The sequence below is a fragment of the Piliocolobus tephrosceles genome, chromosome 14 (assembly GCF_002776525.5).
Source record: "Piliocolobus tephrosceles isolate RC106 chromosome 14, ASM277652v3, whole genome shotgun sequence".
Taxonomy (NCBI): Eukaryota; Metazoa; Chordata; class Mammalia; order Primates; family Cercopithecidae; genus Piliocolobus; species Piliocolobus tephrosceles.
Genome location: NC_045447.1, coordinates 58,944,912 through 58,971,775, shown reverse-complemented (window position 1 = coordinate 58,971,775; position 26,864 = coordinate 58,944,912). Strand labels below are relative to the sequence as shown.

The following is a 26,864-nucleotide window of genomic DNA, read 5'->3' as shown; positions in this document are numbered from 1 at the left end:
GTGCTTACTGTACTTCTCATTATACCTGTCCTTAATACAGTTGGTTGGAAGATTGTTTTTTGAATCTCATTTAATCAAAACTGGCTTCTTATGAAGTTGAAAGCTTAAAACTAACTTTTTGTTGCTTATTCTTGAAATCTGAACATTAATCTTTAAAAGCATTTCTGAACTGTAGACCCACAGTTTAGCTATGCACAACTCCACCAAGTGTCTCAACTAAAATGCTTCTTATTTTTCTTAAATCTAATAAGCATTAGTATTGCTGCCCCAAATTTTGTGCTTTGTGCCCCATTTAAAATCAAATTTTGGCTGGGCACAGTGGCTCACACCTGGAATCCCCAGCAGTTTGGGAGGCTGAGGCAGGCAGATCACCTGAGGTCAGGAGTTTGAGACCAACCTGGCCAACATGGTGAAACCCTGTCTCTACTGAAAATACAAAAATTAGATGAGTGTGGTGGTACGTGCCTGTAATCCCAGCTACTCAGGAGACTGAGGCAGGAGAATCGCTTGAACACAGGAGGCAGAGGTTGCAGTGAGTTGAGATCCCTCCACTGCTGTCCAGCCTGGCTGATAGATTGAGACTGTCTCAAAAAAAAAAAAATTTAAATGTGGTTTTCCCTTAAATTATTTCTGGACTGGGATACCACGTTCCCTTTGGACTACAATGTAGACCTCTTGCAATGATTATATATTTGTAGTGCTTGATTTTTTTGCTTACCAGTAGGATATTATAGCACAAAACTGAGAAAAAGAAAATCAACAAAGAAAAAAAATTTTGATTAAAGCAGGGAATTAGGAATATTTTCTTTTTCTCCCTATTTTACTCTTTCTTCAACCTAGCTTCTATATGTGAAACTAAAATGCCTATTACCTATCACCAATATATGTGTTTTTAATGAACCAAGATTGGCAGCATTCAGTCATTGATAAAATGACCCTGTATCCAATTCAAAAACAATTCTGGCTGCATCCTGAGAGATCAAACTCATAAATACTGTGAGTGTCTACCTTATTTGCAGGATTTATTCATAGTTAACATGCTTGGATCTTCCTAGTGAATTATTTTATGCCATTTCTCTTGCATTTCAACTTTCTGTTTCATATCCATTTGGGCACAACTGTTTTCATCTACAGAAACATATTTTATTTCAGAAACGGGGGCTTATATCTGATGTGTTTTCTATTTACTGCCCAGCCTAGGAGCCTAGACCAAGCTGCACACAGAACCAGGTGGGAGGCAGTATGATACAAAGAAAGAGCATAGGGCTCTGAAGCCAAGTGTACTTGGGTTCAAATCTTAACTCGGCTATACATTGAGAGTGGACTTCAGAAAGGTTTTTAATCTCTCTGGGCCTGTCAGAGTGATGAGAGAGAATGTTCCTGGCACACAGGAGGCCCTCTGGGCCCATGTTTACCTCCCTCTTAAAACCTGTATCAGCAACTGGGCGTGGTGGCTCACACCTGTAATCACAGCACTTTGGGAGGCCAAGGCAGGCATATCACAAGGTCAAGAGATTGAGACCATCCTGGCCAACATGGTGAAACCCTGTCTCTACTAAGAAAAAAATACAAAAATTAGCTGGGTGTGGTGGTGTGCGCCTGTAGTCCCAGCTGCTTGGGAGGCTGAGGCAAGAGAATCACTTGAACCTAGGAGGCAGAGGTTGCAGTGAGCCGAGATCGTGCCACTGCACTCCAGCCTGGCAACAGAGCAAGACTCAATCTCAAAAAAAAAAAAAAAAAAAAAATCCTGTATCAGCTCTCAAGGTATTCAGCAGGGATGTAGGTTTGACTTTGCCAGGTCGTTTAACTAAATGGGAGCTGTGTCCAACTTTACCATATCTTATGCTTGGTTCCTGTCTCATCTGCTCCAGCTGGGGAAGGTATTGCCTAAGAACTGTAATCCCAGCTACTGGGGAGGCTGAGTCAGGAGAATCGCCTCATCTATGTAGGTCCAAAGGACTAACTGTTCTTTTGCTAATGGTAGGATTCTCTCTTTGACACTATTCTTCATTTTTACCCTAGTTCATTGACTGGCTATTCAGCATCATGGAAAGCCCTAAAGAAGCCCTCTCAGCAAAGTCCAGGGATCTTTTGAAAGGTATTACTTCCATGTTTTATGCTCGACATAGGGGAAAAACCATTATTGTTGTCTGTGGAGCAGAATGACATTCTAGTGGTTGCAGGTTGAGTATCTCTTATCCAAAATGCTTGGGAACAGAGGTGTTTTGGATTTTGGATGTTTTTGGATTTGGGTATACGTGAACGTATATAAGGAGATGCTTTGGGGATGGAACCCAAGTCGAAACACAAAGTTTATTTATGTTTCATACATGCCTTACATACATGGCCGGAAGGTAATTTTATCTAATATTTTTAGTAATTTTGTACATGAATCAAGGTACTTGGTGTTAAGTACTTATGTGTGGAATTTTGACACAAGTGCTTGTGTTGTCATATTGAGGCTCAAGAAGTTTCAGATTTTGGGGGATTTTGGATTTTTAGATTAGGGATGCTCAACCTATATTGGTTTCTGAATGGGCTAATCTGGAGCTGTTTAGTGTGGCATTTTGAACCAGAAAGTAGACTTAAAAAGAATGCCAGTCCCTTTAAATTTAGCATTTATTTAAATTGTTTTAAAATGTTTTATTGTAATAGTTAAATATTATTTTAATTAAAATTCATAAAATTCAGAAAACTAAAAAGCAGCAAAGAGAAATCCAGAGTCCCATTGCCCAATGACCATTTTTATATTTTCCATAAGAAGTTTTTGCTCCCTTTTGTGTGTGTTGTCTTACATATTTATAATCATATACAATTGAAAATACATAGAGCTCAAATACTGCCTTTTTAATTTTAACATTCTTTTTCAAACATTTAAACCTGTTCTTATACTAGCTTTATAAGTAGTGTTTTTAATGAGCTTCACAGTATCTTGCCAGGGAAACTAGACACTTCTCATACTTTCAGGCATTTAGATGATTACTGTGTCTTTTGTACTTCTCTGCTGACTTTGTTAACTATGATTGTAGGATCCACAAACATGGAAGATCTTTCTGTAAAACTTATGTAGATTATTTTACTCAGATCTGAGAAGTCATTTGGGCATTGGCAGTATGGAATACAATAGCTCGTTCTTGTCCTTGTCTGGTGACCTGGGGGTCTGGAGCCTACCAGCGGCTGCCACTGATCTGGTGTCTCTGACATGCTGTGAGATACTACACTGAAACTTTCACCTTCAGAAAGTTGCCTGTTGGCCTATTCTGGAATAATTTATCTGGTCAGACTGGAGTCAGAGTATGATCCATATTTTACCTATTACTATGGTATAGTTTATTGGTTGCCAAACAAGTAAGAATTCATTGATTCTAATCTGTCTCCTCATAGTGGTGGAGGGCATTTGTGTGCTAGAACAGTGCTGCCACATGATTCTGATAAACCACAGAACTTCATTGAAAATCAGGGCTATGGTCTGACATGTTTTCACATTATCCATCCCTAGAGACTTGCTGCTAGGGCTTACTCTGTTTGCCCCTGGGAGTTTGTGCTCATTTTTAATGGCCATAATAATGCTGGTTGCTCCAGAGATATACTCCCTTAGGTCACAAAGGTAACAACTCATATGGATGAGGAAAGCAGTCATTTGGGCCAAGGAAGCTCATATTCACTTGATCATATAGTAGGCTTATTAGATTCACATACAATAATTGTGTAACTCTGGCTTACCTACATTCCTTCATATTATATTTCAAATAAAATCTCAATACATTTGTATTAATATTCTAAAATAAAATATATAAAAAATTACTTAAAGGAAGTACACAGAACTTCCTATTTTAAATTGATCCCTGAGGGACCTGTGACAGATCAGAAATAGTTTGGACTTGGGGATACATGTTCAGATATACTTTAGTATGGTCATACTTGCTCTATTGAGTACATGAACCTAACTTTATTATAGGGTCAGGTTATTCATTGTTGTTTTTTTAGCGTTAAGTAAATATTTAATGGAAATACCATATTCATGTAGAAAAGAGCACAAATTGTAAGTAGATTTTTACAAAGGGAACACAGCCATGTAATCAGCACCCTCATCAAGAAAAAAAAAAAAAAAACATCACCAGCATCCCAGAAGTCAGCTTTCATTTTAATTCTGCAATATTTCCCATTAACTGATTACAGGATAACTAAAAAATAAAAAAAAACTTTCCCCCCAATATTTATAAATGGTTTTCTGCCATTAAAATTCTGCCAAAATCTTGATGGGACTCCCTAGCCTTGAACATTAGCCAAGTGAGAAAAAGACAAATTCTGTTCTGACACCTTTTTTGATCAAAATGACCTTTTCAAATGCAGCTATACCTATATTTTGTCCCCTTAGCCACCCTGCTGTCCTTGAGAGTTCTCCCAGAGTTTAAGAAGAAAGCTGTATGGACCAGAGCATATGGTTGGTGAACAGTTTTGCAGTAACCAGCAGCATTCTCAGCTGGATGAGGAAAACTATATAAGTGGAAGAAGTTTTTCAGAATTCATGCCTGGGATTGCTGAGACATGATGCAGAGAGTTAAAGGTCATGAAAAGGTGGCCACATCACTGAGAGCTTGACACATGCCTCCTAAGAGAGGAGTGCATTGCTTTAGTACCTGGGCCAGTTGAGACTGAAACAGGAACTTGGATTTTCTTTATTTGGCTAGAGTTCAATGTGGAGATTTTCTCTGTGAAGACTTGAATAGATTATCTTCTCCCTGCTAAATTCCAGTAAAATAATCTTGTCAATTTTGTGTGTGTGACTTTTGTTTTAAGGCATGGGGGAAGGTGCCGGCACCACTTGGTGACAATGGCATTATGATCTATTTTCCATGAATCTCCATGAGGATATTCATTGACTCAATGAGTTAGACAAATTTCCTTATTGATAAAACACTCTCTTGGAACTGCTATACACGTTTAAATAATAAGCATAACACTGAATATTAGCTAGATCAGATTCATTAATGGTGTCTATAATTTCCTTATGCTTTGTTCTCTTGCATGCAAGTGAAAGTTGCGATTCCAAATAGCTTTAGCCAAAGATTAGTTCACAAACTAAGAAATTTAAGAGTAGATCCTATCTGACACAGCTGCATCCAGTGAATCCAGTGATGCTATCAGGCTTTGTTACTCTCAGGATCATTCTTTGTAGCTGGCAAGATGTCTGCCAGTGACCTCAAAGGGAAAGAAAGGTGTCTGCCCACATACAGCAGAAGCAACAAGAGGAGGACTCTGGTTCAGACTGGATCCCTATACCCAGGGAGGTAGGTCACATGTGAGTCTCTGAGCAAGTATCTGGGCCCAGGGAGGTGGGGAATTCTAACTGTCCAGGCCTGGGTCATATGTCCACTCCTAAGTCTCTGGATAGAGAGGGGCCAAGGCAGACCCGCCCAAACCACCTGAACTGGGGTTCCTCCAGAAGAAAGATGATGGGGTGCTGGACTGGCAAAAAAATAACAGATATCTCCCCTAAAGATCAATTTTTTAAGTAAGTACAAATCTCTGTCTTAATCAGGGTGAGAGTGGACTAACGTAAATGAAGGTTTTTGACAATATTCTCAAGGGTTGCATTTTATTCAATGGCTTGAGACTCAACCAGCATTTAAATTTTGGTCTGTTTGCTAATTATTCTTCTCACAGCCAGTATCAGGGCTCTGTGTTTAGCCAATCATATAAACGTACTGATGCATATATGGGATCATTGGAAGAAAAATTATGCCACTGAAATAATGTACCTTTGTGTCTGTCATGCCATAGCACAGTGCCTGGTGCTGCTCAACCACCATGGAGCTTCTAGCATTCCCCTGTGGCCTGTACCTTCATGTTGTCACCAGTGTACTTGTCACTTAGGTTTAAAATACCTTTACTAGTTTTGTTTTCCAAATATATTACTTCCTTAGAGGTTAGGCTAGAGGAAAATGAATTTGAAGGAAGCCAAGAAGATAGAAAATTTACTCTAGAAACCAGCTTCCCTCTCCTTCCCATCCATATATACTTGCTTATATTTCCTACTGATGAGAGGTTGAAATTCATCTAACATTCACTGCTAGGTGTCAGGAAACAGTTATAGAATATACACAAAAGGAAATGAGAAAGGTATTAAATGCTTCACTACAAAAAAATAAGCACAATAGATGACAGTCATGCAGGAAATAAGGGACAAAACCTATAAAGCAGATAGAAAACAAATATCAAAATGACAGAACAGTTGAGCTTTCAGTTGTATTATATTATTTAACTCTTGGAACAGTATTACATTGAGGCATTTTCTATCTTAAAATGGTGCAAACACAACTAGTAAGTGGCAGAGAACCCAATGCTCTTTCTATGCACCAGGCTCATCAGCTTCCCCTTTAAGATGAAAACTCCCACAGAGGATGAAACCTTATTCATCCTTAATGTAGATTGCTATAATCAAATAAAGAAACAACTCTGCCTCATATCGGTAGACCTCTGGAATTGAGAAGTTTAGGTCTGTAGTGTAAATGAGTAGGTCTTCATGGGTCAAAGGACTTCAGATTCCTGGGCCAGCTTGCAACATGAATGGCAAACAGGAGCCATTGAAGTGAAGAGGAAGTGAGCACTGAAGAACGACTCTCTATTTTTTGAGTCAGCAGCCAGAGACTGCCAATGCCCAAGTAAAGGGGTGAAGAATCAGCCTAGTCTTCTAACCCCAAACTGCCCTTTTCAGTTCAGCCCAGTTTCTTCTCATTCAAACCTTTCCCTGCTCCTGCCCTTGACAAGGAAACAGAAGAGTACAAAAGGGAGGAAATAAGATGTTTATTCTTTTTTCTGCAGCTCCTTCTTTTTATTTTGAGCAGCCTTGAGTATAAGATTTGTAGTATTTTCTTAATTCATGGGAACCGCTAAAGATTCTAAATTCAAAACTCCAAAGGTTCTTGCATCTAAACATTCTAAGATATAGATCACCAAAATAATAAGACCTTTTCTCTTGATATCTGTATGACCTCAGGTGAGAATTAAATTATTCCCTTAGGATTTTTCAGTTTATTCTCCAGAAACCAGAAGTCCCTGCATTTTTAGGCCAGATGTTCCTAACTTTATGGAAAGTTTCCTTACAAGTCATCTTCTGTTAGTTTTTAAAAACATAAGTGGCCAAGACAAATAGCATGCTGAGATGTACTAACAAATTAATGTGTGGGGTTTGAGCCCTGATAGGTTTCTCAGAAATATCTAAACGCTCTGACTCTTGATTTGAAAAGTATACATTTGGAACAGATGTTGGGATCCATGCAAGTGCCTAAAATCCTCTTTGTGTTTTATTTGTAATGTAATGGCTCCATGGTAACCAAAAGGCTGTTAATAATCTTTTTTGAAGTTAATTGTGAGACATTAGTGTCTCCAAAATGATTTTAACCAGAGATATTGGTTCTGTAATTATATAAGGAGTCAGATTTAAGGATTCAGTTACTATCTTGAAGTAACTTAGTAACGTTGAAAGCAAGCCGCAGTTTTAGAGGTTTAGCAAACACTTTAGTAAATTGCTGTTTTAGAAGAGAAATCAGATCATTTGGTAAAGAGATGGGGCCTTCATTAAAGCCCGAGGGTAGGTCCCTGTTTGGTCAGTTTGTATTTCTGACCCAACCAGCCTATTCATAGGAACCACTTCAAATGGAACTATGGGACAGAGTGTGGCTGGAACCATTCACATTCTTCATCACTCTTGTGGAAAGACACCCAACAGCATCATCTTCGTTTATGAATGTGTGTCATCACGGCTGTGGTCCTGGACGAGGTAACATGCTTTTATATTTTCTGGGGGAAATACTTTACTGTGATCCTGGAAACTCAAAAATCTCATCTTAAATGTATGATATATATATATAATATTTATAAAGTTGTGAGTTATGTATTTAATCTGTTAATCTTCATAAATACTAAAAACTTTCTTTAAAACTACAACTTAGCTTATCTGATTCTTGTCAAACATAGGGAGCTTGTAAGATCATTTCCAGCTAAATTATTAAATATGAAACTGAATAAAAATGATTATTCCCTGAGGTTTGGTTTTATTTTTTGGATAAAATGATCTACCTCACAAAGTAGCTGTGAGGGTTAAAATAAATAATACAAAAATATGGTTTATAAATTATAAAATGTTATTGAAATGTTATCACTTTTGTGTTTCACTGCAAATAAATAGCTGTAATGCTTGAACACATTCTTGACATATGTGGGGACTTGGGAAGACAATGGAAGTTTATTAAGAAATTGTTCTTAACAATCAAAACATTCTAGAAGTAGCATGTTAAGATACTTATATAAGTTGAAAGAAAAACAAAACCAAAACTTATGTGTCTTCTAAGTATAAGGTACCCTTTGAGATACAATTGAAATTCATTACCTAATTAAGCTGATAGATTTCTTGAAATATATTTCTAGATGCAGGGGTGGTTTTCTTTAAAGAGAGAGTTGCACACACAATTATAGGCATCTATTATGTGCCACTATACAAGTTTCTGGGGTACAATCTGAACAAAACGTGTTATCCCTGCTCTCATGGAACTTACGGTCAGAGAATATAAATCACCAAACCATCATGAAGTAAGAACAGAACATGTTATAAATGTCCTACTTCTGCAAAGCCCTTTATAATTTGCAAAAGTTTAATTTACCATATGTCATTTAGTCTTCATAATAACTTTAAGCAGTTAAGGAAACTGGAACTCAAAGAGTCATTCAGTTAGTAAATACTGGAGCTTGATCTAAAATCAAACCTATTGCTCTTAATTCCAGACCACATTATCTTTCACAAGACCCCATCACTCAGCTGAATACCATGAAGTAACAGTAGACACCTACATTTATGTGATGAAGTAAGGCATGTTTTTACTAATTAACTTTCATATGGAATTAACTAATCTTATTTTAGATGAGATTTAAAACTCCAGCTACCCTTAGCAAAAATAAACTAGTTAGTAATTCTTATTTGGCATGTTAAAAACATGTTCAGAACTACTATTTAAGGATTTTTAAAGCCATAAAAATTCATCTCTGTTGTGAAAACATTGGTGGCTTTTATATAAGTAGTTCTTATTAGCAGTTTTCTTTCTGTTCAAAGCTGAAATAATTTAGACTCAAAAGCAGTGGTTTTCAAACTTTCCTCTGCATGAGGCTCATTTGAGGAGTCTATCAAAAGTTAGGATCCTGAGCTTATTCCCAGAGCTTCTGCTTCAACTATCTTTAGTGGAGACCTGGAATCTGCATTCTAAATAGGTGACCTTGTTAACTGTGGCTATTGCTCCCTGAACGTACAATCTGAACACTACCCTGGCGAAACATGTCATATCAACATTAGCATATAACTCAGACTGAGAAGAATATTAAAATTATCTACACCAATGGGAAACATTATAATTATTACAAAGCAATAGTAAATGAGTAGAAGATAGATACTGGGTAAAGGGAGATAATTTTTAGCATATTTTAAACTTAATTTTAAATCACTTTAACACTTTAGTATCATAAAATGTTTTCTCCATATATAAACTTAAATAATTGTAAGATTCTTTGGGGAAATATTTTGGACATTGAGATTATATCTATTTGTACTTCTGAAACAAATACGGATTCTCACATTTGACAACTTGCTCAAGGCGGGCAAAGTAAGGAATAGTTTAAAAAAAGAAAAACATTGACTTAGGGACCTTAGTGAGATGTAGTTACCATATTATTAGATTGAAATGTTTAGTTTTCAGCAAAAAAAAACATAACAAGGCATGAAAATAAACAGGAAAGTATGCCCCTTTCAAATGAAAACAAAACAAAAACTATCTCTGAAAAAGACTTGATGGTGGATCCACTAAAGGCTGTACAACAACTGCCTTAAGGATTTTTTTTAAAGAACCAAAAAGCAGGTGGAAAAAGTCAAAAAAAAAAAACAATGGATGAACAAAATGGTAGTATCAATGCAGAGAACATCTAAGACGATACAAAAAAGAAATTCAGGAGCTGGAAAGTAAGATAACTGAAATGAAAAACTCACTAGAGGTATTCAAAGGCAGATTTGAGCAGCAGAAGAATCAGTATACATGTAAAGAGGACAATGGAAATTATTAGAGTCTGAGCAACAGAAAAACAATTGGAAAAAAGTGAACAGCGTATAAGGATCTGTGGGATCCATCAAGCAGACCAACGTACACATTGTGAGGATCCCAGAAGGAAAAGAGAGAAAGAAAGGGGCAGAGAGAATATTTGAAGAACAGCCAGATAATGACCAACAAACTCCAAGCAGAATGAATTCAAAGAGATCCATACAACTATCAAAAGCCAAAGACAAAGACAGAATCTTTAAAATAGCATGAAAAAATCAATTCATCACATATAAGTGTGATGATTATCAGATTTCTCATCAGAAACTTTGGAGGCCAGAATGCAGTGAGCTCATATATTCAAAGTGTTAGGAAAAAAATGTATCATCAACCACATTTCCTGTATTTGGCAAAACTGTTCTTCAGACATGAGAAAGAAATTAAGACATCCCCAGATAAACAAAAGCTAATAGAGTATGTTACCACTAGACCTGCCCCTGCCAGAAATGCTAATAGGGGTCCTGCAGGCTGAAATGGAAAGACACTAAACAAAAACTCAAAGCCACATGAAGAAATAAAGATCTCAGTAAAGAAAAATACATGGGCAATTGGAAAATCTACTACTTTTTGTTTTCTACATAGAGACTGTTGCATTTTTAAAAATTGATTTTGGACACACAGTGTATATAATTTTGTGAAACTTAAAGGAGTGATTGACAGAGATATAAAGAGCAGAATTTTTGTATATTTTTGAAGTTCAGCTGGCCTAAGTCCAAATTACCTTCAGGATATTAAATGTCACCCTATGGTAACCACAAAGAAAACAGCTACAGAATATACACAAAAGAACTGAGAAAGATACTTAAATGCTTCACTATAAAAAAGTAAACTACACACAAAAGATGACAGTAATGCAGGAAATGAGGGACAAAAAAGCTAAGCTATGTAGAAAACAAATAGCAAAATGACAAGAGTAATTTCCTCCTTATCAGTCAGCCTCAAAAAGGAAGACAATTCTGACATACAAAATGGATGAAACTTGAGGACATTATGCTAAGTGAAATAATCCAATTACAAAAGACAGATACATTTATATGAGGTACTTAGAGCAATCAAAATCATAGAGACAAAAAGTAGGTGGTTGCCAGGGACAGGGCAGATGGGAGAATAGGAAGCCATTGCTTAATGAGTATAGGATTTAAGTTTTGCAAGGTTAAAAAAAGTTCTGGAGATGGATAGTGGTGATGGTTGCACAATATAAATTACTTAATACTACTGAACTGCACACTTAAAAATGATTAAGATGCGATATTTTATATTTTACAACAAAAATTCAGAAAAAAGTTGTCTTAGATATGCTTTCAAAATATCTAATGGTTCCTATTTCATCTATGTTACTTAAATTTGAGAAAGTAAGCCTTTGTCTACATTGTAGAAAATGAAATAGGAATTTGGTGAACATACAGTTAAGACAGATAGTCAAAGAAATCAACTTTGCGATCTTGGTAACATCCAATTAACCAGATAGTTACTGTCTTGACTTCACTATGTCTGGGTTTCTTAACCTGGGGAACATGTACTTAAGTGGAAAAAGAAATTACATCTTTATTTTCACTAACTGATAATGAAATTTAGTATTCCTTTCCATTATGAATACAGGCAACCAACCACAGTAGTAGTAACAATTGTGTCGTCGCCAAAGGAAATGGCAGATCTTTTCATGTTACAATTGTTGCAGATATCTCAAACTACTGTCAATCCTCATTTCTGTTTTAAAATAATCATAAATTCACTTGTTTCTTTTGGTTTTCAATTTTAAGAAGTTTTTAAGGTAATCTGGTTTAAAAAAATTAAAGCATTACTTAATAAAGAAATTTTAATTTATTATAATGACCCAGTAACGTGTAGTTTCTCTAATTTTCTCTTCATTTTAGTGATTGATTGTACATGTACTTCAGCAGTGTAAGTAGCCATCTTTATTGGGAGTGATTAAGATTAACCACCTAAAATTTGCAAAGCGTTTCTGTTTCCTTGCACACTAAAGCTTTTAGTAACTTTTCTAAAATTTAGAAGATAACTATAAAAGCAGAAAAAAAATGTAGCTTTTTAAAAGGATAATTTTTTAAAATCCAAATATGTTTATAAATATTTCAAGCAGCCTAATACTCAATTGTTTCTTTCCAAATGTTTTCTTTAGTGGAAATAAGTGACCCGTTTTTTAAATTACATTTTTATTAATACATTCTCACATCACAATATTTTTAATACCTTTTAACGTAGTTACTAGATAAGATCTTTATAATTCTTTACCAAAAATTGAGTGATACATCAGTGATACAGCAATGACTATCAGTTATTCACACATTTTTTTTAGATCTTCAAAGAAAGTATTTTTCAAAACTGTGAGAACATATGCCTTGCATTACAGTAACTAGCAATAATCCAGTAATAATCCAAAACATGAATTTTCCTTTTTAAAAAGTATTTACTATATTTTTATACCTTTTATCTTCCTGTAATGTATGTGTGTGTCGTGATTTTTAAAATTAAAAAGAATACAGAATGGGGCATCATTTGTGTATTTGCTAAAGGTTTACTATTTTCATCAGGGTCTTCTCTATTGAGATAGAGTATCACTCCATCACCCAGGCTGAAGTGCAGTGGCTCAATCTCTGCTCACTGCAACCTGCACCTCCCAGGCTCAAGTGATTCTCATGCCCCCAGCCTCCCGTGTAGCTGGGATTACAGGCATGCGCCACCACGCCTGGCTAATTTTTGTGTTTTTAGTAGAGATGGGGTTTCCCCATGTTGGCCAGACTGGTCTTGAACTCCTGACCTCAAGTGATCTGCCCACCTCAGCCTCTCAAAGTGCTAGGATTACAGGTGTGAGCCACCATGCCTGGCCAGGGTCTTCTTTTAAGGCATCAAAGCCCAAATAACTTAAAAGATGTTAATGAATACATGACATTAATGAATACTCTATCAGAGCACTAGGGACTGAATCCTGGTGTCCCCCATTAAAGTCACATATTAAAGATCTAATCTCCAGCGTGATGGCATTTGAAGCTGCAACCTTCATAAATGGGATTAGTATCTTTACAATAAGAAACAAGGGAGAGATGGTTTCTCCCTCCACCATGTGAGCATATAGCAAAAAGGCATCCATTTGCAAACCATGAAGAGGAATCAGCTAGCACCTTGGAACCTCATCAGGAACTTAATTGTCTAGCACCTTTATCTTGGACTTCCCTGCCTCGAGAACTGTGAGAAATATATTTGTTGTCTAAGCTACCCAGTTTATGGTAGTTTGTTATAGCAGCCAAGCTGACTAAGACAGCAGTTAGTACCAAGAAGTACGGTGCTGCTATAACCAATACATAAAGATGTGGAAGCAGCATTGATGTTAGGTAACAGAAGCTGGAAGAGTTTTGAGGGACTAGAGTACCTGGAAGAGTACTGGAAGAGTTTCGAGGTACTAGAGTACCTGGAAGAGTACCGGAAGAGTTTTGAGGGACTAGTTTTTTTGCTAGGAAAGGTCAATATTGCCATGAAGGGATTGATAGAGGTGATTTTGGTAAGGGCTCAAAGACAAGAAGGTGGGAGAGAAAGCCTCCATCTTCATAGAGAACATGTAAATCACTACGAATAAAATGTTGGTAGACATATGGACAATAAAGGCCATTCTGATGAAGTCTCAAATGAAAATGAGGAACCTGTTATGGGAAACTGGAAGAAAGGTGATCTTTGTTATAATATGCCAAAGAACTTGGAGGATTGTGTTCATGTTCTAGTGTTCTGTGGAAAGTAAAATTGTGAGCCATGAAATTAGATATTAAACTGAAGAGATCTCCAACCAGTGTTGAACCTGTGCCTCAGTTTATCTTGACTGCTTAAAGTAAAATGTGACAAAAAATGAAGACAGACTTGTTAACCAAAACGGAACCAGAACTTAAAGATTTGGGAAATTATCAGTTTGTCTGCATTACAAAAAGGTAAGAAAACATGTTTGGTAGAGAACACTAAGGGTGTAGCAGACCAGTCATCCAATTAGATTTGTGTGGGTCCGAACCACAGGCCTAATCAGCCACCCTAGCAGGAACACTGCCAGTTTGTATTGAAAGGAATGGAGATGGGACAGAATGAAGGAAGACTGTTGGACTTCTTGGATTTGGGACCATAGAGCTATTCAGCTGTAAATGTACACTATTCTTCAAGAAAAGGAGAGACTGACCTCAAACGGTGATTCAGAGAACATCAGGGGTACCTTCTCAGTTTCAAAAGGGGCAGTCATTGCCTTGGTTTCAATAGGCCTGACAGCTTCTGCCTGGTGATATGGGGGTCATCCTCCTCCAACATAGTCCTGGGGGCAATACCTCTGCCTCACTGGGTCTTGAAGCCAGAGTATCAGGCCAAAGAGGATTATTCCTAAGCCTAAGATCTCATGGTGTTTGCCTTGCTAGGTTTTGGACTTGTTGGGGACCCATTACACCTTCCTTTTTTCCTGTTTCTTGCTTTGCGTGTCCCATCATTGCATTTTGGAAGCACATAACTTGTTTCATTTCACAGGTTCACAGATGGAAAGGAATTTTGCCTCAGGATGAATTGTACCTTGAATCTCACTCACATCTAATTTAGATGAGACTTTGGACTTTAGCATTGAGGCAGGAATGAGTTAAGACTTTTAAGGCTGTTGAGATGGAATTTATGTATTTTGCATGTGAGGAGGACATGAATTTTGTAGGGCCAGGTACAGAATGCTATGGACTGAATCTTTGTGTTCCCCCAAAATTCATGTGTTAAGCCCTAACCTCCAATATGATGGTATTTGGAGGTGGAGCCATTGGGAGGTAATTAGGTCATGAGGGTAGAGCTCTCATGAATAGGATTAGTGCCATTATAAGAGACACAAGAGAGTTGATCTCTCTGTCTCATGTGAGGACACAGAAGGACATCTACCTGCAAACTGGGAAGAGGGCCCTCACCAGGAACTGCATTAGCTGGTGCCTTGATCCTGAGTGGAATTGCCGGCCTCCAGAACTGTGAGAAGCATTGCTGTTGTTTAAGCCATTTGGTTTATGGTGTTCTACTTATAGCAACCTGAGGTAAGACATAGGGCTTGGAAAGATACTTAATTTTCTAAACATATCTAATGTTTAGGGTGAGTATTGAATTATTAGCTCTGAAGACAGAAATCTGTCTATAAAATATGTTATTCTAGGCAACTGTGGAATATATTTTCCATCCCTCCCCTCCTACAGATCTATTTGGGAACTCGGAAGTGAAAAAGAATACATGTAATTTAGGTTATCAAGTTTGGTTTCTTAATTTAATTGAATCTATTGCAGTTAATCTCCTATTTCTCATTAAACTTACAGGAAAATAATCAGACTACATACAATGTAAGTGTAACGTCTATAAAATCCAAACGAAGCAGGAATTTTGGTGAAACAGGGTATGGAGAATATATATGTCTTAAAAATACAATGTGTGAAAAACATAGCCTGTTATGTCTACAGTTTTGGGGGTATGTGCAATCATTTCATGTAATGGATTTTTATCAAACATAAGGTATTTTTCCACCAGAATACTTCCTGTGTTGTATTTACTGCAGTTGAATCCACAGCCTGTCTTTTCTCATGTCACACTGGAATGCTGTACTTCACATTTTCTTTTTTTTAATGGGAAAGATTCCGAGGATGTCTCTTCTTTCTGAGTATAGATGACTGTAGGTAAAATACATACCTAATGTGGAGAAAGAAGTTGCAAAAGTAAGTAACGTTAACTATTTCTCTGGAAGGAACATTGAGTTTAAAATACAGTCAGAGTGCTGCCCAAATCCAGGGAGAAGACACTTGCAAGGGAGATGTGAGAAGGAATGCTGAAAGAAGTGTCCGGATTTTGTGCAGAAAGAGAGGTAAACAAAACTCTTCTATCCTACTTTTTTTAATGCAAGGAATTGTCTTCCTTTCTTTAGCATAGCTCTCTCCACCTCCCTCTAAAGTCTGACATTTTTGTCTTTTCTCTCTATGTGTTGTTTTTATGTTTGATATCTGTTATCTTCTAGAGATAATCATTATTTTGGGGATTTGTGAAGGTTAGAACTGGGAAAACAAAAATTTAATAGTGAAAGTTTTGTCCCCAATTTCATGGAAAATGATTAGGTTTAATGATCAAATTTATTCAAGGGTAAGTTTTTGTTCCATACATTTTTCTTGAGTCTCTAACACCGACTTCCATTTGCCTGATAGGAAGTGCTAGCTTGAAAAGCCAAACAAAATGGAAGAATAAACAAACAAGAAACAAAACAACAAGAAAACAAAATGGATATAAATGGAAAAATCAGAAATGGCCAGTTCTTCTTAGTTTGACATCTAGGTTTTATTTGTAGATACCTGTGCACATGGTCCAAACTTCTATATCTCATACATAATGCAGCTATGTTTTCTGATAGTAAAATTGTTCTTATTTGTACAGTGAAAGGGAAATATATGATCCCATCATGCCCAGCAAAAAGCATTATAACCTCCAGGGGCTTCACTAACAAGATCTAGTTCATCATGTCAGGCTTCCTCTTTGGTCTCTCCCATGTTTACCAACCTGTATATTAAGGTAGATGGCAAGCACTAACCAAAAAGCACAGGAAAAATGCAAAAACAAGACCAAAAAAGTCACTTACCTATAAAGAGCATCATGAGATATATTTTCAGCACATATGGGAAATAGATGGATAAGTCAAAGGGCAGCTTGGTGGAATAAGTGCCAAATGATTCAAAATAAGGCAGCGATTGATAGATGGCAAATGCTGTTAAAAAAGAAAAGCATCATGAAGGTTTTCCTCCTTAAGTTGTTACAGGGATGTGTATATATGTCTTCAGAGTTGTAGGATATTTTGAATTTGATAATGACAGTTTTGTAATAGTTGCTGAATCTTTTTGCTAAACCTAGTTTAATACAGAAATCTGCGAAATGATTAAGTTGGCAAGGTGCTTACAGTAGTATGACTTGTTGAATGTTTGTCCATGGTATGCTTTATCGTGCCTCCAGAGGAAGAATTTACAATGTTTTTTAAAATGTTATCTCAAAATACATTTGTCCACCTAGCCACAAATAGGGGTGATAGACAGATGAACTTGGAAAATGGTGCATATATTTTCCTCTTAAGAGTTTCACAAGGCCGGGCGTGGTGGCTCAAGCCTGTAATCCCAGCACTTTGGGAGGCCGACACGGGCGGATCATGAGGTCAGGAGATCGAGACCATTCTGGCTAACACGGTGAAACCCCGTCTCTACTAAAAATACAAAAAACTAGCCGGGCGAGGTGGCGGGCGCCTGTAGTCCCAGCTACTCCGGAGGCTGAGGCAGGAGAATGGCGTAAACCCGGGAGGCGGAGCTTGCAGTGAGCTGAGATCGGGTCACTGCACTCCAGCCCAGGAGACACAGCAAGACTCCGTCTCAAAAAAAAAAAAAAAAAAAAAAAAGAGTTTCACAACACATATTAACATAGTAGAGATTGTGAGAAATTCTGCAATAAAAAAAAATACCATCTAACCTTTCCTCAATCTAACTGGCCTTAGAATATCTGCTTCTTCCTCCTTAACCACCAGTTGTACTTAATAAGTATTTTGAAGAACTCTATGAGAAATGCTGGCCTAAATTATTTTGAGGGAGGGAGCTGGTATCAGGTAAAAAATGATGAAAGTTCGGTAACATTGTATCCCATGTATAGATATTTTTGGTAACATTTCATGGAATGAAATGGTAATATGCTAACATTATGTAAGATGTTATCATTAGGGTAAGCTGGGTGAAGGGTACATGGGAATGGTGTACTATTGTTGCAATTCTTATGGGTCAAAATTATCCCTACATAAAAGGTTTTTTAAAAGAGAAAGATCAAGAAAAGGCAGGAGTTCACAACTGTTAGAGCCGAGTGGAGGTATGAGTAGCATCATTATAGGATCTGCCACTGACACAAAACATGCAGTTTAAGGTTAACACAGGCTGCACCTATGTCTCTAGCATTTTATCAGTATAATTAGTTGATCTGGTTATTTACATAAGCTTTGTTTTTATCTTATATTTGTCAGATGGGAAATTATAGTCATTAAAAATTAGTAAAGTTGTCAAAAGTTTAATAGGTTTATTTAACTGTGCAGTTTTATACTTTGGGACATCTGACATACAGAAACATATAAAGATAAAATTACAATTACCTGTATTCCACCACCTAGAGCTAATCATTATTGACATTTTTGTCATATATATCTCTAGACTATTTTCTGCATATACCTTATTTTGAAATTGCAAGAATAAGTTTATGAAGTGAATAAAAGAATAAGGGTTGTATGGCAACCATATAAGAACATGGCTTTCCTAGAAAGGAAAAGGATTCGAATTATGGAATAACAAGAATGCAAAAGTTTCCTATACATTTATCCATCCTTTATTCCTAGGAAGGGATTAGTTATATTTCTACCTTATTATTTTATATATTCTTTTAAATGTGATTAACTTTTAATTGGCAAATCATAATTGTATACATATATGAAGCACAATGTGATGTTTTGATGTATGTGTACAATGTGGAATGATTAAATCAAGCTAATTAACATATCCATCACCTCACTCATTTCATTGTGGTGAGATTTGAAATTTAGCTATTTTGAAATATACATTATTGAGTACAGTCACCCTGCTGTGCATTAGATCTCAAAAATGTATTCCTTCTAACAAACTTTGTACCCTTTGATCAACAACTCCCCATTTCCTTTCTATATTCTCTACAGTACTATTATATAATAAAGATATGTACATGATATTTCAATGAGAGGTGATTTGATTCTTAAAGAATGGACAATCAGGGTTTTTTTGTGGATTTCAAGACAATTATTCTCTAGATCCATTTGGCATAGTCTATTCCAAAATTAATAATTCTTCCTTTTGAATCAAAACAAATGTAGAAATTCTAACATGATTTACAATAACTTAAGCTCTTTTTATCTGCTCATCAGTAGATAGAAAATACATGCTTTTGTTTTATAACTGGCTTTTGTTATATATACTTTGTCATATACTTTGTCAATGTCATCATTTTATGTTAAATCTATGTCCTTATGTTTTTCCCTTAGTTACCTTAACATGCTTTCTTATTTTATGCCTTCAATTTTCAAAACTTTAATCATGTCTTACAGAATGCTCCTTACCAGTCTACCAGATCCATTGCAGAAGAAACCATATGTCCTCCAAATATCCTCAAACTCTGCAAACTGATGATCTGAATGATTTGATCTTAAGTTTTAGGTTTATATTTAGGCTATATAATTAGCCTACTCATATTATATTCAATAATTCATTCTGTGTTTAGTGAGCATATATACTGGTGCATAAGAGGAAGGAAGGAAGCAAAGAAACAAGACACAGACATCCTTTTACCCCCACGGAGCTTAGAGTCTAGTCAAGGAAATGGACATTAATCAAAGAATCATACCAATGTGTAATTATGCTGAGATAAGCCCTATAAGACAGCAGCCCCCAACCTTTTTGGCACCAGGTACTGGTTTTGTGGAAGACAATTTTTCCACAGACCGGAGGAAGAAGGATGATTTCAGGATGGTTCAAGCACACGACATTTATTGTGTACTTTATTTGTATTATTATTACATTGTAATAAATAACAAAATAATTATACAACTCACCATAATGTAGAATCAGTGGGAGCCCTGAGCTTATTTTCCTGCAACTAGATGGTCTCATCTGGGGGTGATGGGAGACAGTGAAAGATCATCAGGCATTAGATTCTCATAAGGAGCATGCAACCCAGATCCCCATGCACAGTTCACAATAGGGTTTGTGCTCCGATAAGAATCTGATGCCTCCACTGATCTGACAGGAGGTAGAGCTCAGGCGATAATGTGGGCAATGGTGAGTGGCCATAAATACAGATGAAGCTTCACCTGCTAGCCCACTACTCACCTCCTGCTATGCGGCCTGGTTCTTAATGGGCCACAGACCGGGATCATAGCCCTGGTTGGGGGCCCCTATTATAAAAAGATTCATGATGCTGTACCCAGGGGAATTCAGTTGAGGAAGTTAGGGAATGCCTCCCTCAGAAAATGATGATTAATATCAAGGTAGAGTTAACTAGTTGCTGAGAGAGGGTAGGATACATGGTAAATGGTAAGTGGGAAAGAGTCTCACCAGAGGGAACTGAATTTCTGTGCATTAAAAGTTAAAAATCATAGACTCCCTAAATGCTAACCTCTTTTTGGTGAGTAAGCAGACTCTGAGAGGTTAAATGAGTCACCCAAAATTCATACAGTGAGTTAATGAAGGAAAGGACTCAGATGCTGTTGCTTTCTGTCCAGTATTTTGTCTATGGTGCAGAGCTGCTTCCCTCTTCAACTTTGCCTCTTTGCATCAAGGGAAATATCCCAGGAAAGATACATTGAGTGAGCTAAGCATTTGCAAAAATAGTAATTTAATCATCAGAAACTTTAGTGAACCATTATAACTAGATGGCTTTTGTCAGTAAGCAATACAGCAAGTCACTCTTTTCTTACCTTCAGCGAGAACACACAAAGGATAAATTGGCATCCACAGTGTTTGACTGAGCCATGTCAAGACAGCATAGGATATTCCTATGACTGATAACATGCTATAAGTGTACCTGAAAGGAGATGAAAAGCTCATAAACATCATTTTCTGCTAAAACCTGGGAAATAGAATGACTGTACTGTGTAATTAAATACAGAGATACAACTGGAAAGTGTGCAAATTATGTATTTTATTTCCTGTAATTTAAGCAAGAGATTTTTTTTAAATGGGGGAAAGGGACCATGTCAATCTGGCTTGTCTCATGGGGTAGATCATGAATAATTATAAAGCTAAACAGAGCAAGTAAGTCTTACTCCCTCCTCAGAAAAATACAGTAACAAATTTCCTTGATTAGTGACTTCAATTTCATTAAAAAGCCAAGCCCATTTTTTGCACCAAGCAGCTAGGTTGTTTAGTGACAGACATACTTGTAAATAGCTCAGGAATTCATTTAAAAATAAAATGTGACTTCCAAATCTTTATTTGGCAATTCTGCTTCTGCAGGTGTACTATCTATGTGATCAATTAAAGAACTGGCCTTGGGAGCTGATTTGGGTATAGTAGGGAGCTTTAAGCCTACCACTGTGATGTAATAGATTAAGTAGTCTACATTGCGTTTTATTTCTTTGAATAGGACACTGGTTATTAGGCTTGAGCATATATCAGAATCACCTAGATGGCATGTTAAAACAAATTGCTGGACCCTACTCCAAAGTTTCTGATCCAGTGGAACTGTGGTACACCCCAGACTTTGTATTAACAAGTTCCAGGTGATGCTGATGCCACTGGTCTAAGGACCACACTTTGAGAACTACTGATATAGACAGACAGTAAATACATATGACAAAACCACCCAAACAACCTTGAAAACATGAATGGGGAAGAGTAAATCTCTCTCAATCCAGGACCTGAATTCCGCCCCTCAGAGACAATAACCCATGTCAGTTTCTTAGGTATTCTTTCAGAAATGTTTTTGCATTTACATATCTATGTGCATATTTACTACATAAAATATATACCAGCAGTGGAGGACCTCACTGAACATAGCATATAATCAAGCTTTTTGATCTTTACCAATCAAAGTGAAAAATGGTATCTCATCTTTTTCCCCTCATATTAGAAAGAGGAGGTAAGCATCTTTTCATGTTTAAAAGCCACTTTTGGCCAGCTGTGGTAGCTCACTCCTGTAATCCCAGCACTTTGGGAGGCCAAGCCGGGCAGATGACCTGAGGTCCGGGGTTCAAGACCAGCCTGGCCAACATGGCGAAACCCCATCTATACTAAAGATATAAAAATAAGCCGGGCATGGTGGCCCGTGCCTGTAATCCCAGCTACTCAGGAGGCTGAGGCAGGAGCATCATTTGAATCCAGGAGGCGGAGGTTGTGGTGAGCTGAGATCGTGCCACTGGACTCCAGCCTGGGTGGGAGAGCAAGACTCCATCTCAAAAAAAAAAAAAAAAAAAAAAAAAAAAGCCACTTATGATGAGGTCCAATTTCTCTTTTTTTCTTTTGTTGTGTTTCTGGTATCATAATCCACCACCAAATCCAGTAATCAAGATTTACTCCTATATTTTTTTCAAAGAGTCTCATAGTTTTTCCACTTATATGTGAGTGGTAACTTCATTTTTTGTGTGTGTATAGCCAGTTGTCCCAGCACCATTTGTTAAAAAAGACTGTTCTTTCCCCATCGAATGTTCTTGGCATTGTTGTCAAAAATTAATTGACCAAAAATGTGTGAGAGTTTATCTTTAGACTATCGATTTTATTCCGTGATTTATCCTTACACAATACCGCACTTAATTATTGCTTTGTAGTAAGTTTTGAAATGGGAAAGAGTGAGTCCTTCACCTATAGTCTTCTAAGATTGTTTTGGCTATTCTGAGTTCCTTGAATTTAAATATGAGTTTTAGGATCATCTTCTCAGTTTCTGCAATGAAGTTATCTGGGTTCTAATAGGGATTACACTGAATCTGCAGATCAATTTGTGGAATACTGCCATCTGAACAATATTAAGTTTTCAAGTTATGTGGGATGTCCTTTCATTTATTTAGATATTTAATTTTTTCAACAATGCTTTCTCAACAATGTATAAATTCTCTGCATCTTTTGTTAAGTTTATTTCTCAGTACTTTATTCTTTTTGATGCTGCTATAAACAGAATTGTATTCTTGATTTGATTTTGTGGTAGTTAATTGCAAATGTATAAAAAATAATTCATTTTTACATATTGATAATTTTTTATCAATAAGATATCATCTGCCAATAGAGATAGTTTTACTTGTTGCTTTCCAGCCTACATGCCTTTTATACCATTTTGTTTGTTTTCTGTTCTGTCTTATTGCCATGGATAGAACTTCCAGCACAATGATGAATATAAGTGGCAAGTGTGGATGCCCTTGTCTTGTTCCTGCATGTTAGGAGGAAGGCATCAGTCTTTCATCATTAACTATCATGTTAGTATGAATTTTTCATAGATGCTTTTTTCAGGCTGAGGAAATTTCTTGCTCATTTCTTTAGGAAAAATAATTATAGAGTAGAGTGGGAAGATAAGTTTACCCCCATTTTACAGAGGAAAATAAAAGTTTCTAAAAGTTAGGTGCCTTGGAATTTCACTCCTAGGTATAAGGGAAATGAAAACATGTGCACACAAAAGCTTGTATATGGATGTTCATGGCAGTATTCCTCATGGCCAAACAGTAGAAACCACCCAAATGTCCATCAGCTGATAACTGGATACACAGAAAGTAGTAAATCAATGCAATAGAGTATTACTCAGCCCAAAAAGCAATGAAGTACTGACACATGCCACAACACAAAAGAACCTTGAAAACATTATGCTAGGTAAAAGAAGCCTGTTACAAAAGGCCACAGATTGAATGATTCCATTTATATGAAATTTCCAGGATAGGCAATCCATAGAGACAGCATATGTGTGGTTTCCAGGGGCCGGGGGAAGAAGGGAGTGGGTACTCCTCATACTGCTACTCCCTCCTCATACTGCTACTGGGTATGAGGTTTCTTTTACGGATGATAAAAATGTTCTAGGATAGTAGTGATTGCACATCTCTTTGGATATACTAAAACTCACAAATTTTATATTTTAAAAGGGTGAACTTTATAGTATATAAATTATATCTCAATAAAGTTGTTATTAAAATAAGAAAGGTTAAGTGATTTGCCTAACATCACTTAGCAAGTGAGTAGTGGAGGTGGGTTTCATCCAGAGAGATCTTCTACCTTCATGTTCAAAAGTCTTCCTATGACAGCATGCTACTTCTTTCAGTGCAAACGTTTTGTTCTTCAATGTATTTATTGAGCTTCTCTGAGACTGAAAGAGTAAGCATATCCAAGAGTAACATACTTGAAAGCTTCAATCCCAAATGAGGTTCCACTATCTCATGAATAGAAGTTATGGGCTACAAAAGTCCATGAAGTTTGCCCCAAGTCCACTAAACTATCAATTCAAAAATGAGAAATTACTGATTTATATACATAATTAAATTCATTTTACTTCAACAAAAGATTTCATTCTGATTCACTCTAGGACTCAACTTATTATTTAAACATATTTTAATCCAGTTAAGTTATTGAAAATATAATTAAAAAATTACATACCCTTGGCTAAAAAACAAACGAGGGCTCTTGTGTTACCTATCCAAATCCAGATCTCTCAAGTGGGAGGGACAATTCTCATTTGTGAAAGCTGACCTAGCAGTTAGGACACCTCCCCAGAGTGAGGTGTAAGCACTCACTGAGCAAAGGGGACTGTTTCACACCACCACGTGTAGAGGTAAGACTAGGCACATCTCACTGCAAAGTTTTAGAATTAGCAGTAAAAGGACTTAAGTTAGTCATTTGAACCCACTGCAATTGTAAATGAATGTGGGAGTGCATTTTCTTCCTGAGAGGCCCTGTATTTAAAAGATTTTTGAATGCACAGAAACTAACTGTAAATTCTGGTGATATAATAAAAGACCTGCTTCGCGTATTAAAGCAACTGTACTAAAGCAACTGTGAGGAATGCCTTCGTTAGGAAACAGCTGAGGGTTATTCCAAGTTGGTTTTATGCCAAGCCTTCTGCAGAAACCTGAATGTGCTGATTTACTGTTGTAATACCATGGTAGGTTTTCATTATTTTTGATATGCCCATTATGGAGAACACTAAAAATACATTTCTATATCAAGATAAAATAATTTGAAAAGGGGATATGTTTTCCTCTCTCATACCGAGTAACCAAATGTAAGCAGCTAGTACTGGTTTCACTGCAGAAAGCAAGTTAGTCTTGTTTTAAGACATTATTTTACCTTCTTACCTAACCATATCCAATAGATTCCAAAAGATGAATAAAACACACACCACATATTTCCCTTGGACTTCCTCTTGACTGGTGATCACCACAAAAAGGATGATTATTCGCTCTGTGAGCTAACAAAGAAACAGCAAAGTCGGAAATTAGGATCATCTGTTAGGCTATGTAGGTAATTTTCTAATTTTAAAAACCAGATCTCCTTTCAAAAGTATACTTTAGCTGGAAATATGTATACTAAATTGTTAATAATGCCTCCCTCCGAGAGAGTAGGGTTATGGCTGAATTTCAGTTCCTCATTTGTTTGTCTATATTTTACAAATAATATATAATGAATGAAAAAATGACATATATTTTATGTGAATCAGGATATTTCCTTTCTTCTTGCCACATGCATGTGTTTCTATTCACTTTGACAAGGCTTTATTGAGTGTCCACTGTGTGTCAGATGCCAAAATGAAAACACAGTCTTTGCTCCAGAGAGGGTAGCAGTGGTGGGAGAACTGAACAATGGCACAGTGTGTGCTAGATATGGGAGCACAGGTGAGCAAGATACTTTCTGCCTAGAGAAACAATGCAAAGAGATTAATGAAGACAGGCTACATTTCTTTTCATCCAAGTTGGATCTTGAAAAATGGATAAGAGTTTGTCAGGTAGACTGGATATGAGAGAGGGCATCCTAGGCAAAGGCAGTAGCCTGAGCAAAGAGGCATAGGTGTGAAAATGTGGGGTGCCCAGGGGAGTAATGTGAACCACTGGGGGGCTAGAGGGGAGGGTGCATACAAGGGAATAAAAGGAGATGAAATTGAAAACATGTTCGGAGCTGGGTTGTGAAGGGTTTTGAATGACAGGCTGAGAAATTTCAATTCCATCCAATAGAGAAACTATTGTAGCTTTTTTTTTTTTTCCCCCAGTAGGGGAGTAATATAATCCTAACCCTTATAAGCTAGTGGAAAATGAAAAGAATTCAATATATTCCAAGTCAGCATTTACAGATCATCGAGACTTCACACATTTTTGGCTTTGCCCCAATTACTAGCCTCAAAAAATAAAAAAATACATTCCTTTTTCCCAACCTAAGTATAAAGTGCCTTCTTACGTTATATTAATATATCCTGTACATTCTGTATTTTGTGTGTTTTTAATAGAATGTTTTACTTGCTCTTAATGGTCAAAGGAAAATATACTTAAGATTGAAGAGTCAAATGCGCAGAAAAGAAAAGAGGGGAATGATTTATATTTTTCTTTATTTTTAAAGTGGATCAAGGAGAAAAGACTGGGATAACCTGTGACTTAGCATTTATAGGCTGCTAGTCCTGGAAAATCACCTAGTGCACAGAAATCCAAGATTTGCCAATAGCGGGCCACATGATCAGAAATCCACGTGTATAAGCTATATCAGCATGTTTATGACATGACTACAGTGGTGAGTCAAGAGGGTCTATGCTTGGCTAAGGGGAATTAGATATGATTCAAACCTTAGTCAAACTATGGAAGCTATCTACATAGCTGTTTTTCTTTTTTCATTCTTTCTTTACAATATAATACTCTATTGATTTAGTTTCTATAATAAATTCTACTGAACTGCAATTATAATTACTGAACAATCCAACCTTGATGTCATGACACCTCTCAGCCTTCAGATACACAATCATAGCAGCAAACAAGTTCTTAGGCTCTACCTCTCTTATATTTGATCAATGCTTGGTAATTAGGAAAACCTTCTAGTTTTTGCTAGAAATCTCAGGAGATACACATATATGAATGGATACATGAATAAAATACAGATTTCTAATTACATGGCTGACTACTGAAAAATCTTAGACACCTCTCAATAAGATAATCTCTAGGGTCTCCTCTAAATAAAGCATTTGGATACTAGCCCA

General features: G+C 36.7%; 2 protein-coding genes across 10 annotated transcripts in view; one reads left to right on the top strand and one right to left on the bottom strand.

Moving 5' to 3' along the window:
- The window catches only part of FOCAD (focadhesin), a 317,972-nt gene extending 313,196 nt beyond the window's left edge, over window positions 1-4,776 (top strand). For all 5 annotated transcript variants that reach the window (XM_023191713.2, XM_023191709.2, XM_023191710.2 and 2 more), the window contains 2 exons: window positions 2,023-2,098; window positions 4,379-4,776. In XM_023191713.2, coding sequence (XP_023047481.2) covers window positions 2,023-2,098; window positions 4,379-4,452 — 150 coding nt within the window. In that variant the 3' untranslated portion in view covers window positions 4,453-4,776. The remainder of the gene's footprint in view (window positions 1-2,022; window positions 2,099-4,378) is intronic.
- Window positions 4,777-12,299: 7,523 nt separating this feature from the next.
- HACD4 (3-hydroxyacyl-CoA dehydratase 4) overlaps window positions 12,300-26,864 on the bottom strand; it is a 29,752-nt gene continuing 15,187 nt past the window's right edge. For all 5 annotated transcript variants that reach the window (XM_023191714.3, XM_023191716.2, XM_023191715.3 and 2 more), the window contains 4 exons: window positions 24,985-25,097; window positions 20,638-20,744; window positions 16,756-16,881; window positions 12,300-15,821 (listed from right to left, as the gene is read on the bottom strand). In XM_023191714.3, the coding sequence (XP_023047482.2) occupies window positions 15,739-15,821; window positions 16,756-16,881; window positions 20,638-20,744; window positions 24,985-25,097 (429 nt within the window). In that variant the 3' untranslated portion in view covers window positions 12,300-15,738. The remainder of the gene's footprint in view (window positions 15,822-16,755; window positions 16,882-20,637; window positions 20,745-24,984; window positions 25,098-26,864) is intronic.